This window comes from Apodemus sylvaticus, chromosome 8 (assembly GCF_947179515.1).
Source record: "Apodemus sylvaticus chromosome 8, mApoSyl1.1, whole genome shotgun sequence".
NCBI lineage: Eukaryota > Metazoa > Chordata > Mammalia > Rodentia > Muridae > Apodemus > Apodemus sylvaticus.
In genome coordinates this window covers 95,668,443-95,687,994 of record NC_067479.1, presented here as the reverse complement: position 1 = coordinate 95,687,994, position 19,552 = coordinate 95,668,443, and the positions used below count along the sequence as shown (strand labels likewise).

Below are 19,552 nucleotides of genomic sequence, written 5' to 3'. Positions count from 1 at the left end.
CACACAGAAATCCAAAAGCACACTACAGCATTACTTCCTGGCTCTTGGCCTTCAGATCACAAGAGCCCCGCTGAACCCAGCCGGCTCCTTCCTTGAACTTGCAGGGAGCTGGTCCCATTCGCCGAGATGGTGGCCCTCAACCATATGGTGGGGATGGATGACAATGTGAACTAGTCAGGTGAGGTGACTGAGGCTCAGCAGGTAGAAGGCTCCCCTAGGCCGTGTGGGCAGTACAGGGCGGAGCCTCAGATACTCTCCATTCAGAATTCCAGGGTGATTTCTGCTTTAGCCACCCCAGGCTGGATACCCTTCCCGGCTGCCTTATTGTCTACACCTTACACCTCAGCTCTGAGGTGAAGGAGGGGCTCAGCGGCTGCCTGAGTTACCCACAGGGAGTCCACTGTGATAACAGCCTAAGACACAGAGCAGCCCGGCACTCACACTTTACAAAAGGACTCACCTAAAGTGAAACTTCCTTCTGGACCAGAGCCACCAGTCTGGGCCTAGCAGTGTCTCAGGGACACAGTTCCCCAAGGATGCTGAGTGTCCCTCTGCCTGGTCCCTTCCTCACCAGAGCGGAAGCCTTTGCTGAGTAGTAGTGACACTTGGGACAAAGACCAGTGACATTTGGGAGCTGTGGACCAAACTGCTCCCATCAACCACAAGCCAAATATGTTCAACTATCTTCTCCTTCCTGTGGTGCTTCTGTTAAACATTCAGTCATACAGGTGAGAAAAGTGACCATTGCATCTAACATTTGTAAGATTTTATTTTCATATGTGTACACCCATGTGTGCATGTGTGCATGTGTGTGTGTGTGTGTGTGTGTGTGCATGTGCTCACGAGTTCTCATGCACATAAGCACTTGTGCAGAGGTCAGAGGACAACTTGCTGCAGACAGTTCTCTCCCGCTACTGTGTTGGTTCCGGAACTGAATGGGTCTCTGGGTCTGACAGCAAGTGGCCTTAGCTGCTACGCCATTTTGCAGTTTTGCTCAGTGTTTGGAAGTATCAGTTTTCTCATTTTAAAAATCAGGACCATAGGAAGAACAACAATATTAACCAACCAGCCCCCACCCACCCCCTGAGCTCCCAGGGACTAAGCCACCAATGTGGCTCTGGCTGCATATGTAGCAGAGGACTGCCTTCTCAGACATCAATGGGAGGAGAGACCCTTGGTCCTATGAAGGTTCAATTGATGCCCCAGTATAGGGGAATCAAGGACAGGGAGGCAGGAGTGAGTGGGTGGGTGGGTGAAGGAACACCATCATAGAAGCAGGGGGAGGGGGGATGGGATAGAGGTTTCTGGAAGGGGGGAACCGGGCAAGGGGATAACACTTGAAATGTAAATAAGAAAGAAAGAAAAAAAAGAAAGAAAGAGGAAAAAGAAGAAAAAAGTAAATTTAAAATTTGAAAGAAAAATGAAAATTTAGCTATTAAACAGAAAACATTAAACTTGAAAAAGATGAGGACCATTTTCTTTCTTTCTTGTTTTTTTTTGTTTGTTTGTTTGTTTGTTTGTTTTTTGGATTTGTTTTTTCCTAGACAGGGTTTCTCTGTGTAGCCCCTGGCTGTCCTGGAACTCACTCTGTAGACCAGGCTGGCCTTGAACTCAGAAATCCACCTGCCTCTGCCTCCCAGAGTGCTGGGATTACAGGCATGTGCCACCACTGACCGGCTAGGACCATTTTCTCCTTGAGGCAGATGTGAAAAAAAATGAGCACAAACTCTGTCATTATTTTTGTAAGATACTGTTTATATATGTAGGCATATGTGTGTATGAATGTGTATGTATGTAATTTGTCAGTGCTGTGTTGAGCTCACTTAGGTAAGTGCTCTACCACTGAGCTACATCTCTAGCCCTTATTTATTTATTTATTTATTTATTTATTTATTTAGGTAGACAGTACTATATAGCTCAGGCTAATCTTGAAGCCTCAGCCTCTCCATTGCTGTGACTGCAATGTGGATTGCCACAGTTGTTGAATTTGATTATTTTTAACAACTGCTCTGCAGCACAAACGTTGTCTTAGTTTGGGTTTTATTGCTGTGAAGAGACACCATGACCAAGACAACTCGTAGACAACATTTAACTGGGGCTGGCTTACAATTCAGAGGTTCAGCCCATTATCATCAAGGTGGCAACATGGCAGCGCCCAGGCAGGCATGGTGCAGGAGGAGCTGAGAGTTCTACATCTGCATCCGAAGGCTGCTAGGAGAAGACTGGCTTCCAGGCAGGTAGGACGAGGGTATTAAAGCCCATGCCCACAGTGGCACACCTACTCCAACAAAGGTCACACTTCTTGGCAGTGCCACTCCCTGGGCCAAGCATATTCAAACTTCAGACACTCACTGACTCCTTTCATGTTGGGTTTCCCTTCTCCTCATGATGCAAATGCCAACAGATGTCACTTCAGAGCTCTTGTGAGGAACAGGTTTGATGAAGTGTTTAGCATCAAGCCAGGCCTGGGATTTCGATCCCTTTGAGACGCAAACCTTTCAGTCTCTTCCAGACAACTCTGGCTGCAGATTCCACAGTCATTTTTCCTAGGTCATTTCAAAGCAATTGAACTACTAAGGCCAATAAATGACATGTTGATCCAGGCCAGAGGCCCTGGGTCAGTCGGTAACTTTGCCTCTTAAAACATCTGTGTTGAATGTGATGTGAGTCCTTCGGGTCACCTCTGTGACACAGCACAGTTTATCAGTGAGGGAGTAAGTTTCAAAGACCTTGGGTCTGGACCGGTGGGTGACCAGGCCCTTAGGTTGAGTCCTTGAAAGACAAGTGCATTGTGGGGCTGCTTTGAGTTTGTATCCACTGTCTGGCAAATGTCTTACTAACCCAAGTTTATAGTGCTGCCCAGCCCTGCTCAAACTGCCTCACCTTCTGCGTGGAGAGCTTAAACAGGGGGCTTTGGAACCAAGCTGACTGACCCAGGTTTGGAGGCCGCCTTTGCTACTGACATCACCAATTAGCCAGCATTGGGGGGTGGGGGGATGACAAACACCTGACAAACACCTTTCTCCAGAGCAGGGGTGTGGCCTGAATGCAAAGGGACAGTCCCCACACCGAGCAGCATGTCAAAGCATGCTTACTGTCTGGGTCACACTCCAAGACCCCAGGAGCCGGGTTCTAGTCCACTCCTGCCCCTGCTGCTCTACTCCCCCCCCCCCCGCCCCCCGCCCCGCATGAACTTGGCAGATGCATTTGGACGGTGTTCTGAAGAGTCTGAGTCACCACAGTGTACCAGATGGCCTGGCTGGAGCACTAGCCTCTCCCACCCACGTTGCCTGGCCAGGATAGAAGCTTTCTGTCAGTTCCCTAGAGCTGTGTTGACTTTACTGCTCCCACCACAGCAGTGGGCACCCCCAGTAGGTGGCCGTCCATATCTTACCTCTCATCCTGAAGCTGCTTGCCAGTGTTCCCAGAAATCTTTAGGGGTAGGGCTAGTGATCTTACTCATCTTTGTTAAATAAGATCTTTGGGGGGGCTGGAGAGATAGCTCTGTAGTTCAGAACACTGTTGCTAATGGAGAGGACCCAGGTTTGGTTCCCAGCACCCACCAACAGTTCACAACTATTCTTAACCTCAGCTCCAGAAGATCTGACGTTCTCTTTTGACCTCCTTGGACATGTATCAGGCATATATATAGTACATGTGTATACACATAGGCAAAGCACAACTAACTAACTAACTAACTATGAAAAAAGGGGTTTATTCAAAGAACGAAGATTCTGCTTTTGGTCTCAATGAGTATACAGGATGGCTGTGTACTCAAGGCGTATCCAAGATGGCTGTGTACTCCAGGAGCATGCAGCACTAACTGACAGGAATCATTACCATAAAGTCAACTTCCATCCTGATGAGAAAATCCTAACTTTGTACCTTGCCGGTAGGTAATTGCTGGGAATAGCGACTTCCACACAAAGACTGGGGATGCTAGCGCCAGGACATGGCTGTAGAGAACCCTTAGGACAGTGGACCAGACGCTTGCAGGTGGCACAGATACATGGGAAGGGCAGAGTCTTCATAGGAAGTCACTACCACCACCTGCACCAGTGCCACCTACACTGCTGCCACCTGCACCACTGCCACCTGCACCACCACCTCCTGCACTACCGACATTTGCACCACCGCCACCTGCACCACTGCCACCTGCACCACTGCTACTGCACCACTGCCTCCTGCACCACCTCCACCTGCACCACCACCACCACCTGCACCACTGCCACTGCACCACTGCCTCCTCCACCACCTCCACCTGCACCACCACCACCACCACCGGCACCACTGCCACCTGTACCACTGCCACCTGCACCACTGCCACCTGCACCACCTCCACCTGCACCATCGCCACCTACACCACCGCCTCCTGCACCACCTCCACCTGCACCATCACCACCTACACCACCGCCTCCTGCACCACCACTACCTGCACCACCTCCACCTGTACCATTGCCACCTGCACCACTTCCACCTGTACCACCTCCACCTGCTCCACCTCTACCTGTACCATTGCCACCTACACCACCGCCTCCTGCACCACCTCCACCTGCACCACCTCCACCCGCACCACCGCCTCCTGCACCACCACTACCTGCACCACCTCCACCTGTACCATTGCCACCTGCACCACTTCCACCTGTACCACCTCCACCTGCTCCACCTCTACCTGTACCATTGCCACCTACACCACCGCCTCCTGCACCACCTCCACCTGCACCACCTCCACCCGCACCACCGCCTCCTGCACCACCACTACCTGCACTACCTCCACCTGTACCATTGCCACCTGCACCACTTCCACCTGTACCACCTCCACCTGCTCCACCTCTACCTGTACCATTGCCACCTGCTCCACCACCACCTGCCATCACCCGACAGAGCACACATTCTCGGGGCAGTAATGCCCTCTCTGAGGGACTCCATGAGATAGATCACTTGTTACTTCTGACCCTGGATCCTTGGTTTGGATCACACATGGGCACCCAATCGAGTCATGGTTCTGAACCCTAACCAGAGTCGCCAGAAGTTCCCAGAACAATAGCTCTACCTGTCATGACCAGCCTTCCCTGGACAACATCCAGACAAACCAAAACGTTTACCTGAAGAGTTTGTTCTTTAGACGTTCAGAGAGGGTCAGCCACTGCGAGAAGGCCACAGAAGAAGCAGGACACCAGGGAGGCTGGCCCAGAGCTCTCTGATGTTAGTGGGCACCACAGTCAGTGGGATCTTGTTAAATGCAGTCACACTGAGCATGTCTGCATGGGGCCTTGGAACCTTGCATTTCAAGCAAATTCCTGGGTGATGTGGAAACCAGGGCCACGGCTGTAACTGCAGGCCAAGTGGCAGGGCGGAGCAGTTGGGCAGGGCCAGAATGCCCGCCTGTTCTGGGGGTGTCAGAAAAGCCAGCACCTCGGCAATGGGTGGGGGTCCCTCACACGCCTCTGTTCTCCAGTCTCGCCCATCCCCCATGCCCTCACTTTAGGTCGGTCTAAGTCCAGTCCCTTAAGTAAGGTGAGCACCTCTGTCCTTATACCTAAGAGGACCTTGTGAATGGTCTTGGCTGCTCACATATTAGAGTGAATCAGAAGTCAGGTTCCAGCCAAACCTGTTGATCTGGCAGGAGATTCATTAATTTTTCACACATTAAAAAAATTGTATGTCCTGATGAGGTCATTGGGCACCATCTGAAAAATGGCGGAGGTTAGCTCAAGTCAGTGCTGCTCATGTACCTCAGTAACATTTGCTGTTCGCCCACTGCAAAGGTAGTTTTTGGAAAACTAGTGACCGGTGAAAATGTTTCGGACAACTGGAGGATAGAAGTGCAGCTGCAGACTGCGGGAGAAGACTTCGTCCGCCATGTTCGATTATACACTGTGTGTGGATGGAAACAATCTGAGAGTTCTGAATGGAAAGGGTAATCAAGCTAAAAACAGGAGAGCTAAAACTGAGCTGCGAGCCACAGACAACTCATTATAAAAAATCCCTGCTACGGAGATGGCTCCGACCTCCCAGGACCAGCTGTGCCTCAGGCCTTCCTGGGGAAGACTCACTAGCTCGTCCTATCTACCACCACTGGGCAGCTCACACACAACTGGAATGTGTGCATGGCCAGTGCCCAGTGGTGACCTCAGCCTGCCTTCTATCTCTCTACCCCAGGCTCTCACTGTGACAATAACTCGACCCACAGCCTCCCTCCACTTAACACCGGAAGAGTTTAAACTCAGACACTGAGAGTGCACATTTAAATATACTTCCATCAGCATTTTTAAAAGTTGCAGGCAAGCAAATGTAATTTTAGTGCATTTTCAAAAGAGTGACCTCACATCATATGAATGTCAGAAAAGATTGTGAATTAAGTTGAAGGAGTTATCAAATACAGCGGAGAGATAGAAGCCTGGTCTCTGCCTGCTTCCTTAGTGACTGATGAAAAAAATACTCGAAACAAGAGTGTGTGTGAGAGTTGGTGTGAGTGTGTGTCTGTGTGCATGCACATGTGTGTACGGGTGCCTGCAGAGACAGGAAGAGGGCACTGGATCCTCTGGAGCTGGATTTATAGGCAGCTGTGTGCTACAAGGCATGTGAGCTGGGGTCCAAACTCAGGCTGTTTGCAAGAGCAGTGCGGGCTCTAACTGCTGAGCCGTCTCTCCCGTTCCTCATGTTCCCCAACCCCAGTACTGGGGATTGATTCTTGGATCTTGCGTGGACTAGACATTGCCCTGAACTGTGTCCTAAGCATCAAGCTTTCATGAGTGTAAGTGCCACTGGGAACATCTGAAGTAGAGATTACTGCACCCCCACTAGTCTAAGGGGGCCTTGGAGGCTGCAGTGTTGATGCTTAGGTCTGTGGATCCCACTTGGGTGGGGCCAGGTAACTAACACTGGTATACATTCTCCTCTCTAGGAATTAAAGGGAACCACATGCAGGATGACCTCCACTCCGGTCCCCAAGGCCAGCTGGAATTGTGGGCACACAGAGCAAGCATCCCCCACACTGGCACCCTTAAGTACTTTGGATCTTTGGATTATACTAAGCAGTTTCTGCCACAGCCATATGGCAGTGGGAGGGATCAGAGGAAACATTGTCATTGTCCCCCATGGCCACACCTCATGGGCCTCAAGGACCAGAAGCATGGTGTTTGCTGATTGCCTTCTGACCGGGCCGGCTAGGCTCAGATAGAAACTTTACTGACAGTGTTTCGGTGGGAATGGGGACGCTGGGTCCCTTCCTGCTCCTGTTCTTCTGGATCTCCCTCAGCTTGCTCTCTGACTGATGCCCGGTCAGCCATAGCTCCATTGTCTCTCACAGGTCAGGCTGTTGAACTCACAAGGGCGGCAGAGAGTCATCAGGTGACTCTGCCTGGCATGTCCCAGGCACCTCAGGAAACGGAATGGACCCTGTGAATTATTGACACTGCTTTCTGCTCAACAGCATAGCTACCTCCAAAGTGCTAGCCTTGCCTGCTCTGATCTCGGCCCAGGAGAAGAGACTCCTCCCCAGCTCTCCACTGGCTTTCAAGGCTGGGGACCAGACTTGTGCAATTAGACCCTGATTCTTGGCCTGGCTGCCTGCAAGAGCCCATCTCAGTCTCACGGATCAAATATGAGGTGGGGCACAAAGACCAAAGGTCTGTGTTTTAACACACACAGTGGGTGAGGCTAGTCCTGCACACACTCGTTGGTGTAGCCCCTGGCTGCTGAAAGTAGAGCCAGCAGAGCAGACTTCGCCTCTCAGGCTGCAGCCCAGACCTCCGGAATCCAGCTCTGCCTGTCAGCCCGCTACTGCATGTTCACAGGCGTGTTGAAGGTTGAGGATCCCTGCTCTGACTAACCCGGCCTAGAGAGTCGACTTTGAAGAGGGTTCTCATAGCATCTTCAGGGCATCTGTAGTAGCCAGGAGCCTGTACTTCAAAGAAGCCTTCTGGGTGCTTGGACGAGACCATAAGTATTAAGTGTTAAGTCAGATGGGCACTTTGTAGGTTGCATGTAGCCCTCTAGTGTCCTGGGATGAGACGCTGGGTAGCTTCAGCTCCTTAGTACTACTGTGGATTCTGTGGTAGGCATCCACTAACTTGATGTGAGGGATTGGGATGTGGCCGGTTTTAAGACCAGCAAGCTTTAAATGTTTGCAGTTTAGGTGTCCTGCCCAGGTCTGGTTCAGAAATTGGCAGACTTGGAGTCTACCTTAATGGTTGAGAGCTTACCTTGGCTGTTGGATCACGTGACACCAATCCATTCCCCTTTCTACACCTCGATCTTCCTCATTCATAAAATGCAACCTACTGAACAGATCTATGAAGCAGATTAAGGAAGTAAATCTTACTGGGGGAGTCTCTAGCACATATTATATGCTCATTAGAGTTTTGCCTCTCTATCTGGAGACATTTGTTATGAGATGGGGGTCTCACGGTGTAGTTCAGGCTGTCCTTAAACTCACAATTCTCCTGCCCCATGCTCCTTCACCGAGTGCTGGGGTCAGTCACAGGCATGGACCACCACGTCTGGATCCAGAGCCTGCTTTTTGGCTTCTTTTACTCTAGTATATTTTTCTACTTCAGCCTTTCATTATTGGTAACTCCATTGGACGTCCTCTATGTAAACTGATCTCCAGCTGCGATTCTAGAGGGGACCTGGAACCTAGCTAGGGGACTGAAAAAAAAACCACGGTGGTGTGGGGTCTGGGTGAAGGTCAGGAGGACATGCCTGGGTTAGGAGTCAAGGAGGATCTTAAAGGAAGCTGGGAAACTGGAGGCATGTGGGACAAGGGACACTAGAGGCAGAGGTCTCCCAGCTCTGGTAGGAAAGCTCAGGTCTCCACACTGCATACAGTGCTTACTAGGTGGCATCTCTTGCTTTCTCACTAAGTGGGACGGGGTCGGGGTGGGGGGGACACTGCCACCTTGGATATAGGGTAGGGGTTATGCCTGGCTTTGCAGGGCCCTGGGATCTGCAGGTGTGAGCTCTGGTTGCATTGACTGCACTTACTGCTAGTGACCAGCAGAGAGCGCTGTCCACCTCTACATAGAGCTGGTAACTGAGAATCCCAGGATGGGGGGCCCAAGTACACGCGTCACTTGAAGCAAAGAGATTTCTTGACTGCCAGAGACCATTCAGTGTGGAAACGGGGCAGGTCCCAGACGACTGAGAGGCACGGGTCACCATGGCGGGAAGAAATAGCATCGAAGTGGTGTGCCCAACATATATGTACGTATCCAAGCTTGTTTACATCAAGCACACCTGGTATTTCCATATCCACTTGTACTACCAACTCCCGGGCACACATGCAAATCACACCACAAGTATATACATGTGGAACACACTTGCACACAAGCACATGATCATTGCAAGAAGCATTTACAACACACATATTACACATGTACTACCTACAGAACACACACATGCCCCACAGAACAAAATAAATATTGTATCATAATGTATACATACATGTCACATCAAACACACAACATATGTCATGGGTATACACATTATACTCCTGAACGCCATACATAGTCACATATACACCTGTGCTCAGTAATCACGCCACAAAATGTACCCACCTTGTACTATACACATGGGATATCTGTGCACTACATAATAACTGTATAACACGTGTACATGTGTCTTCCACACAATGCACTCACAGAGCACATGCAACACATACAATACTTATAGCACATATAATATATACACTGGCACTATGCACACGAAGGCCCATAAAACATATGAAACACTGTCCCAACACAATGCATATACACACTACATAAAAACAAGACAAACACATAACACACACACAGTTCCACATAATACATGCCCCAATGCACAATAGATACACTATATATGTATGTGCTATACACACCCCCAGCTTGAAAACACACATGATATCATATCAATATAGCTCACACCTGTGCCTACCATACCACACACACACCTGCAGATACCAAACCCCAAACTACTATATACATGTACTGCCCACCACACACCCCCATTTACTATACACAGCATAATACGTACACTCAATGCACAGGCCATGTCTACACAAGTGTGCATGGGCAGGGTGCTTTGGAAACACAGTCACACACACACACACACACACACACACACAGGGCCGGAGCCAATGTTTCTTGTTTACAGAATGGAGATGTCCACTCTTGCTGTCAGTCAATGAGAACACCCGTGCAAGGAACTGCTAAGCTGTTCCTTCATCCAGCAGCCATTTCTGTAGGGGGCGGTGTGTGCCGGATGCTGGGCCACACACCGTCACTCTTGACCTTCTGCAGACTCAACTGAGCAGGGGAAGCAGGCACTGTAGGAATGAACACACTCAGAGCCATGGAGTGTCTGCTCTACAAGGTGCTGTGAGTTCAAAGACAGCCCGGAACCAGAGTCGGGCAGGAGGTTCCTGGGCAGACCTTTTAAAGCCAAGGTGTGAAGTCAACATAGCAGAGCTGGGACTGTGGGCAGGTGAGTGTTCCAAGACACACAACCTGAGGCGGCCCATGCTCCCAGGTGATCTGCACACCTGTGCATGCGAGTGCCTCAGTGGCCAGGCCGAGGGGGTCAGGGGTCCAAAGAGTCACGGCCCTGTTCCCAGCTATCCCACACGTGCCATTTTGCTTCCGGGGGTAGAAGATCTGTTTGTTTTCCAGAAAGCTCAGTGGGCTGTGGAAAGAGCCATGGTTTCTAGGGCAGGGCCCTAACCCACTCTAGATACCCAACCACATTGCTCCCTGGGCACAAATCTGTCTGTCACATACACCTCGTAGCTTGCCTCCTGGGGTGGGGTGCCCTGCAGGCTGAGTTGCAGGCAGTACAGCACCCAATCTCTCAGGCGTTGGAATTGTTCCTTTCTTGTAGGGACCAAGGAGAGTAGCAGAAAGTGATGCTATAGGCTCCCCTGGTGCTTAAATGCCACAATTAAAATGTCTTCTTTGACACTTACTAGCTGTGTGACAATGAGCAAGCCACAAGGCCACTCTGTGCCTTACTTTCAACTGTCCAAACCGGGTGTGAGGCTAACACTTGCACAGTGCAAGTGAACTCCTCTAGGGCCTTATAGGTTGCACAGGGAAAGCCCTTAGATTAAAACCAGGCACATAGGGGCTGGAGAGATGGCTCAGCGGTTAAGAGCACTGTCTGCTCTTCCAGAGGTCCTGAGTTCAATTCCCAGCAACCACATGGTGACTCACAACCATCTGTAGTGGGATAGGACACCCCCTTCTGGTGTGTCTGAAGACAGCTACAGTGTACTTATACACATTAAATAAATAAACCTTAAAAAACAAACAAAACCAGGCACATGGCAAGAAGTGTGTAAGCATTTCATGCAATTTTTGCAGCTGCTTCCTTGATCCCAGATAAAGGTAAACACTAATAATAACCCAACGTGAAAACTGTGCTGGGGTGAGCGTGAGAGACGGCAGGTGCCTCGAAGCTTTCGCTTCCTTCTCACAGTTAAAGCTGTGTGGCCTAGGGGGACAAAAGGCGGGGCTGGGAGGAGAATGAGCGATTGAGACCTTCTCTCCCGTGGGACTTGTTAGTAGCAGATCGGTGGCTCTGGGGCTTCTGACTGAGCAGGTCTGAGACGGGATTTGAGAACCTCCAGTTCTAGTGCTTCATCAGCAAGGCCCCAGGGACCCCATCTTAAGGAGCTCTGTCCCAAGGATGGGAGAGGTAGACTGCAGAGCCGGCACCTGGGGCTTTCCGACCACTGAGTCGCACACTTAGACTGGAGAAGAGATTGCAGGGGCCTTACTTACAGTGGGTGCCGTACCTCAGGCAGGACTCTCCTCAGGGGCAGGCGGGCACCGAGTGGCTTGTTTGGGGTCAGTGCCTCTTCTTCTGATTCCTCCCCATCCTCCTCAGTCCTCCAATCCTTCTCAGGAGCTTGGTCATCCTGCCTCCTGCTCGTGTGTTTGATGAACTGGTAGCTGCCCTGTCTCCGGCCCTGGCTCTGACTCCTCCTAGCTCTGGGTGAGGCCACAGCCACCAGCAGTTGATCCTCCTGCAGGGAGATGAGGGGTGGCAGGCCATCCAAGAAACTGTACTCCTCACCCTCAGCCTCGGCCTCCAGAACCCACTCCTGAGAGTCCCCAAAGTCCAGGCGATACCCCGCGTCAGGGCTGTGTTTGTTAGCCTGGGCTGTGACAGCCTGGTGCAGGGTGGGCGGGGGAGAGTGCAGCACGATCAGCATCATCAGGACACATCCCAGAGTCAGTGAGAGTAGGAGGAACTGAAGCCTGGAACGTCCACTCCTGGGTCGCGTCCTCAGGAGCATGTCGCAGCCACTCGCCCGAAGCAACAGGTCCTGATCAAGTTCGTTGCCTCCTTGCTATCCAGGTACCTTCAGGCTTGTAACTGAACCTGGGCCGTTCATTCCAGCTGAAAGGCTTTTGCCAGTCACCTGCTTCTTTTAATCCACCAGACATTTGCTAACAGCATCTGTAAGACCCACTGCCCTCTAGAATCAGAAAGTCACCGGAGCCTGGGGTCCTGGGTCCTCTCTGAGTGTTAGCTGTCTTCTGAGAAGGATCTCTGGTGGTTGGCTCCCCTCTCACCCTGCTCTTGTCCACCCTGCTCTGGTGATTAGCCCCATGTCCCTGCCCCCTCTGCATGAGTGGTCAGGTTCTACAGGCTGTCTGGGGGTTCAGTCAAGTCAAGATGACAGACAACCTCCTTTGGATGCCTTGAGTCTCGTCAGAGCAACAGATGTCAAGCCAGCAGGCACTGTCCGGGTTTCCTCTCACGCGTACCTCCAGCTCTGCAGGAACCCTCTGCCAGACGCGACGGGAGCCAAGCGTGCGTCTCACTCCTGGTCCTAATGCCCTTGCTTCTCCAGGCTTTGCACAGACACACAGCGTCCTCACCCCCAAGAGCCTGTCCAAAACAGCGCCCTCCCGGGAGTTCACACTTGAGCACCATTCACAGGGAGGCATCCTCTCCACACCCAGCAGAACAGGAAGGAGAATTCCCTCCTGGTTCAGACAGGCTGCCAAGGTGACGCAGATGCCAGGAGCCAGCTGTCTGTCAGCACCTTCAATCTCCCAAGGCAATCTGCCTGGTTATGTGGTGCTCCTTCCTGGGGCCCACTAGCCTTTCCTTTCTAAAAGTGAGGAGCAGAGGGAGCTCTTATAAGTCCGGCTACCTGGCTCCCTCAGAAGCACCTGGACGCTGATGGAGCAGAGAGGCATACTTCAAGTGTTTTTTTTTAAAGATTTATTTATTTAACACTGTATGTATGTTCAGACAATCCAGAAGAGGGTGTCAGATCTTATTACAGATGGCTGTGAGCCACCATGTGGTAGCTGGGATTTGAACACAGAGCCTTCAGAAGAACAGTCAGTGCTCTTAACTGCCGAGCCATCTCTCTAGCCCACTTCAAGTTCTTCAAACTCCATTTAGCGCAAATGCACGCAATGAGCCTTTGAAGACCTGTGGGCAGAAGAGAGACCTCTGATTTGGGTGTTAACTGAATCCGTCCTCCTGTTGAGTCGAGATTACAAAGGGCAGAAGCAGAGAAAGGGATCATTGGTGAAGCTCAGAGTGACATCGCTTGCTTGTGCTAAGTTAGATTTACTTACAAAGCTCAGTACTCCCTGAATAGGGAATAGTGCTACCCGCTGTGGGCTGGGTCTTCTGACATCAATTAATGAAGACAATCTCCCATAGACATTCTGCAGGCCAACTCAACATAGACTGCCCCTTACTGAGATTCTCTCTTCAGATGATCCCAGGTAAAGTCAAGTCGACAATTAAGATGAACCATCACAGGGATGGAGAGTGCTGGGCCATCTTGGTGAATGGTAGTTGACCACTGCTGTGAGCTGCATTTCTTTGGATGGATGTGGGAGTGAATGTGGGTGACATTACCACGGGGGAATTCTTGAAGTGAGTTTGATCATTATTTTCTGTTTTGATTTTGACCTTAGAATGTGAGCTTTAAATTTTCAGGTAGAGATGTTTCTACTTTTGACTCAGTTGGTTCTCTGTCTCTCCCTCCCTTCTTCCCTCTCCCCCACGTTCTGATACAACAGGATATATGCAGGTTGTGTGTGGGCTCCTTCAGCCCCAAGGGGCCCACTCTAAACGACTCTCCCAACCTGTGGTCCCTGCCTGCTTATACCTACCAACCTGATTCCTTGACCCAGAGTGTCCTCTGGGCTCCTATCCCTACTAGGACTGTTTTCTTGGCTGGGCTGTGGAGGGCTGGGCTGTGGAGGGCTGGGCTGTGGTGGGCTGGGCAGCTTGGAGTTGTGAGCTCATTGTTTACCATTGCCTTGGAAAGTCTCTGCCTCCTTGCTGCTGCAGGCTAGATGAGAGAGGGAGCCAGCAATGTGTGTGTGTGTGTGTGTGTGTGTGTGTGTATGTATGTGTGTGAAGTAAACTCCAGCCAGCCGCCAGCTGTACTAGAATCCTGGACACCAAACAGCCAGCCCTATGCCTTCAGCTCATGACTTGTTGGAACCCTGGCTGGGCCTGAGCTCTTCAGTTGCCAGCTGTCATGCGTAAGAACATTGATGGTGTCTTAGTTAGGGCTTCCATTGCTCTGAAGAGATACCAATGACCAAGGCAGCTCTTAGAAAAGAAAACATTTAATTGGGGCTGGCTTACAGTTTCAGAGGTTCAGTCCATTATCCTCATGGTGGGAAGCAGGCAGACATGGTGCTGGAGAAGGAGCTGAGATTCTGCATCATGAGCTGACGGCAGCCAGAAGTAGACCTGTCTTCCCACAGGGAGCCAGGAGAGAGTCCCTTCTGTAAGAGTGGAGTTTGAACATAGAAGCTCAAAGCCCACCCCCCACAGTGATGCACTTCCTGCAACAAGGCCACACCCACTCCAACAAGGCCACACCTCCTAATAGTGCCATTTCCGTGGACCAAGCATATTCAAACCACCACAGACGTCATAACATCCAAGCTGATAGGGAGATGAGTTTGTGAGCACTCGAAGCTTAGCGCTGTCCCCGGGGGTGGACAGGAAGCTGTCCCTCTCTTTCTTGCCTTCCCACCAGCTGTGGTTCAGGCATTGTTCTCTCTAAATACTTGGTGTGGAGGTGGTGGGGGTGGGTGGGAAATTCAGGTTCAACAAGGCAGAGCTACCGTCTCCTGGATGGTGGACTGGGTCATCTCCTGATATGTCGTTCACAGTGTGTTTCCCATCAGGCTGTCTCTGAAGAAAGACTTAAAATATGGTTTCTTTGAAAGTTTTTTTAAAAGAGCTTTTCTGTTAGAAAAGGAGAGTGTTTTTCCTCAGTTCTTGATAGAATGTACAAGTGGAAGACGATGCTGATGACAGAGGTTTGCTAATAAGAAGAAACAAGGCAGACAGGCAGGAGAGGTCCTCTGATTATAGAAGACACAAACTTGGGCTGTACGGAGAACTCTGCCTCTGAGAGTCCCAGTTTGTGTATAGAGAGGGTTGTGCACTTGAAGGCTGACACACAGGTGTTACGGGAACATCTTGAACACATCAAATGGGTTGGAGACACATGGCGACTGGAGGAATTCTGGAGACATTGACACAGGATTCTAGATGTGAAGTTTCTGCAACTGATTCTGGTTTGCTTGACAACAGTATGAGGTCTGGCTCTCAGTGCAAACACTGTGTGAGCCTAGACAAGCCTTTTAGTAGTTTATTCACAAGAGGAATTGCTGCCACCCCACAGCACTTTTAGCACTCCATGGATGTTTCTTGGAATATTATTACAGAACAGTGTGTTGTGAGCAGCTGGCCCTGCCACCTGAGGCCATGCTGAAGTTCCAGCTCATGCTGCCCACCAAAGGCACCACGTCGGGGTCTGTGGTCACGCAGCAGCAGGGATCTGCATCAATTTCTGTGGCTCATATTACCACTAAAGAAGGTCGCCTGGACATCCCTGATCTGGGCAGCTGCCGGGGACCATGTAGATGCCAAGGGCTGTGCAGAATTGGCTCTGCCCCTCACTGGTTGCTGCACTTCTCTCTCTGGTAGCACAGTAGAGCTGATGCTGGGGGCATGGGTGAGCCTGCCCTGAGGGTGTGAGCTGGGAAGGAGCTTGTCCCGCCCGTCGTTTGCTATGAGGTGGCATGGGTGCAGGGCGATGGCCTCGCCTCCACGCCCCTTTGCCACCTGCTGTAGTCTGGGTACCAGCAGCTTAGCTGGGCAACACAGTAGAACTGGCCCTGATGGTGATGGCATGGGTGAGCCAGCCCCAAGGGTGTGAGGCAGGAGAGCTAACCCTGCCTGCTTCTGGCTGCAGCACTGGGTAGGTTGGCTGAGTAGTGCTGGAGAGCTCACCCTGGTGGTGTCAGTATGGGAGAGCGGGCAGGCTCATGGGTTCAGCTACCTCTTAGGCTCAGGCTTTAAGTTGGCCAGCCTCAACATCTACCTCATTCTGTGAACTGCTGGAGGGTGCGAAGGAGTCCTGCTGAACCAAAGTTGCAGGATCTCCATGACACCAGGTAACAACAGGATATCCGAGAGGTGTCCCAGTGAGGATCCAGTATTGATATTGCAGCAGAAGCCAGAGACCTCAAACCAGACCCATGACTCATCGCAACGCACATTTGCAAGTGAAGATGTGTGGATAGAGGGGTGCACTGTAGGACACGCTGTGACATGCTACGGCTTCCACAATGATGTGTTTTCTATGCTTTGTTTTGTTTTGTCTTGTTTGTTTATTTATTTTTGCTTTTTTTATTTTCTTTTGTGGGGTGGGTTGGGGTGGAGGGCAGCTATGAAGAGATGAGAGGATGAGTGGAACTAGCATGCGTGATGGGAAACTCACAAAAAATCAATAGAGGCTTGAAAAAATAAAATTTGAATCACATTTGTATTGTATTTGGGCCTCTATCCCAGCCAGAGGGGACTTGGTTGTGTGAAGCAGCGGGTGTGTATCTCCTGGTTCACAGCACAGAACAAAGTATATGGACGGAAATGCACTGAGTCGTAACACTTTTCCAATTCCATGAATTGAATACCGCCACGCAAGTATTGTTGTTTCAGGCCACTGACAACTGAACACAGGCTTGGGAAAAGATGTGTATCTGCCAGTTTGTAGACTTTCAGTTATATAAAAGTAATTAACCTCAGGATGATAGGTAAGTGTAAAGTAAAAAAAAAAAAAAAGAATAAAGATTTTGGGGTAGTCATTATATTTTGGTATAACTTATTTAAGTGCAACATCACAAATAAAAATTTAATCAATGTATTTAACAACTAACTAGCAAAACAAACAGAAGTCACCCCTACCCCCCATAAAATCATAAAACAAAATCCCATTGGCTCTTAAGAGTTAGTACCAATTGGATCAGCACAGCCCAGCACTGGGTTCAGTGATGATTAGTACTGTGATCTACTAATAACGTCTGCTAAGGCACAGAGGTGGGAGGGTGGGTAAAGGACATATGTGCCACATATTACCTGCTACATGTAGTGATTCATGAAAATACTTTGGCACTGTGTGTGTGTGTGTGTGTGTGTGTGTGACAGAGAGAGAGAGAGAGAGAGAGAGAGAGAGAGAGAGAGAGAGAGAGAGAGAGAGAGAGAGAGGTGTTTTCAAACAGTTTGATATTCCCAAAGGAAAGGGCATATTTCCCCTTGCTGGTCTCCAGTCACAAAGCTTCTGTGCTAACTACATCTCATTGGTGTTAACAAAGTCCTGGGAAAAGGGGAATATGGACAGCCTGGGAAGGGTCTTTATTGTCTCAAGGTGCCAATACCCCTTAAATGCTGCACCCTCCAGGGGAGTCCGTACTAAAGGACAGGATAAGTCATCTTTTGCCTGGTTTGCTGAGTACAGCCTGTCTGTAAGTCAGAATCACAGTCTAGAGCCTCATTACGATGGTCTGCACTGGCTTTCCGGCTCCTTTTTGTTTCTCCCTCCCTGTGGAATCGGCCAGCAGCTGAGCAGATCTAGGCTCTGGCTGGTTCTCAAAAGACCCGGGCTGCAGCTGTCTCCGTGGAAACATGAAGGAGTTAATGCTGTTTCCCTGGGGCCTGATTTCCTGACGAGCTGTTAGCACTTGGCACAATCTGGCTATGTGGCTGTGAGCTGTGAATTTCCAAAAACTGCTTTTGGAGCGGAAAAGTCTCCCAAAGACCCAGGAAGTGGGGTGCTGCTCCCCAGTGCACTCCCTGCTATGGTGCCAGTCTGTGCTGCACTTGATAAGTCTCCCCAAACTGATAGAGAAAAGAGGGGGGGTGCTCCATTTCAGTAGGCTTTTAAGTTTCTGTTCTTTATTGCGGTGCAATTTATAGGTATGTGAAATGCACACATCTCAATCATGACACTCAGTGTGGTTTCTGTGCATCACAAAAAACTCTTTGGTCATCAATCATCCTTCAAAGATGCAGAAGTTCCCTGTCCAGTCAGTCAACACCTCGCCTACACGCCATATGCAGCCACTTCCTACTTACTGTTTTCCTTCAATACTTGTGTATTGAAGCCCCAGACTCCAGCTGTATTGCGTCTGAAGGATGGGTTCTTGAGAGCAATTAAGTTTAAAAGGTCATGACGGTGGATCTCCAAAGCGTGATTGTGTTCTTACAATAAGAGGAAAGGGCTAAGAGCACACACACCACCTTCAGCAAGAGGACGGTCATCGGCACATCTGGAGTAGAGCCGTCACCAGGTACAGATATGCCCGGAGTTTGGCCTCTAGTCCACTGTATTTTTGTTTCAGCTGCCCAAACTGACTCAGACACTATTATTCTGACCTTCCCTCAGTCTGGTTTATTCATGGTTTCAAAACAAAATCCCACAGTTCCAGCAGTTAAAATCCGAAGGTCCGGGTCCTGAGCCGCTCACTTCTCTCTTTGGGTCTTGTGGATGGCCCTCTTCTTTCCAGCCTCGCGTGGCTTTTTGTCTTAGTTACTTTCTTGTTTGTTGTGATAAAATACCTGACAAAAATGACTCAGGGAAAGAAGTGTTTATTTTGGCTCACAATTCCAGGATACAGTCAATGTCCTGTGGCAGGGAGGGCATCAGGACAGGAACATGGAGCAGAGGGCCACATTACAGCTACAGTCGAGAAGCAGAAGAAAGGAATGAATGATATTGTTCACATTGCTTTCTCCTTTACAGGATCCAGGACCCAGGCCCAGGGAATGATGCCTCCCACAGTGGACAGGTCTTCCTATCTCTAGTAACCCAATCAAGATACTTCCTCACAGGCATGTCCAGAGACCTAGAGTCTCAGAGAGTTCAGTAGGTGATTGAAAGTAACCATTACGTTGGTGAAGAAGAAAAGGTGTGCGCTTGCCAGTGTTCCTTTGAATAAGGACACTACTTCCATCAGGTCAAGATGCCATCCTTCTGACATCTGTTCCTTTAGCTGCTCCTTCAGAAGCTGCAGGTTTGAGTTTCACTGAGGGTTGGGGGTTCAACCTACGGATTTAAGAGTGAACATACACTCAGTCCACAACGGGCCTCTAGCATGTGGATTAGCATCAGTGGTTCTAAAGCTTCCTGCCAACAGAAGCATGCATCAGGACTCTTGCCTGTCAGGTAGGGTTTCTCTTTCCATTTTTCACTCAATGGAATTGTTTTTGAGATTCATCCATGTTGTTGCAT

General features: G+C 50.0%; 1 protein-coding gene across 1 annotated transcript in view; it reads right to left on the bottom strand.

Moving 5' to 3' along the window:
- The window catches only part of Galnt15 (polypeptide N-acetylgalactosaminyltransferase 15), a 33,400-nt gene extending 20,477 nt beyond the window's left edge, over positions 1–12,923 (bottom strand). Inside the window, exon 1 of the mRNA XM_052190110.1 lies at positions 11,760–12,923. Coding sequence (XP_052046070.1) covers positions 11,760–12,277 — 518 coding nt within the window. The 5' untranslated portion in view covers positions 12,278–12,923. The remainder of the gene's footprint in view (positions 1–11,759) is intronic.
- Between the last annotated feature and the right edge of the window lie 6,629 nt (positions 12,924–19,552).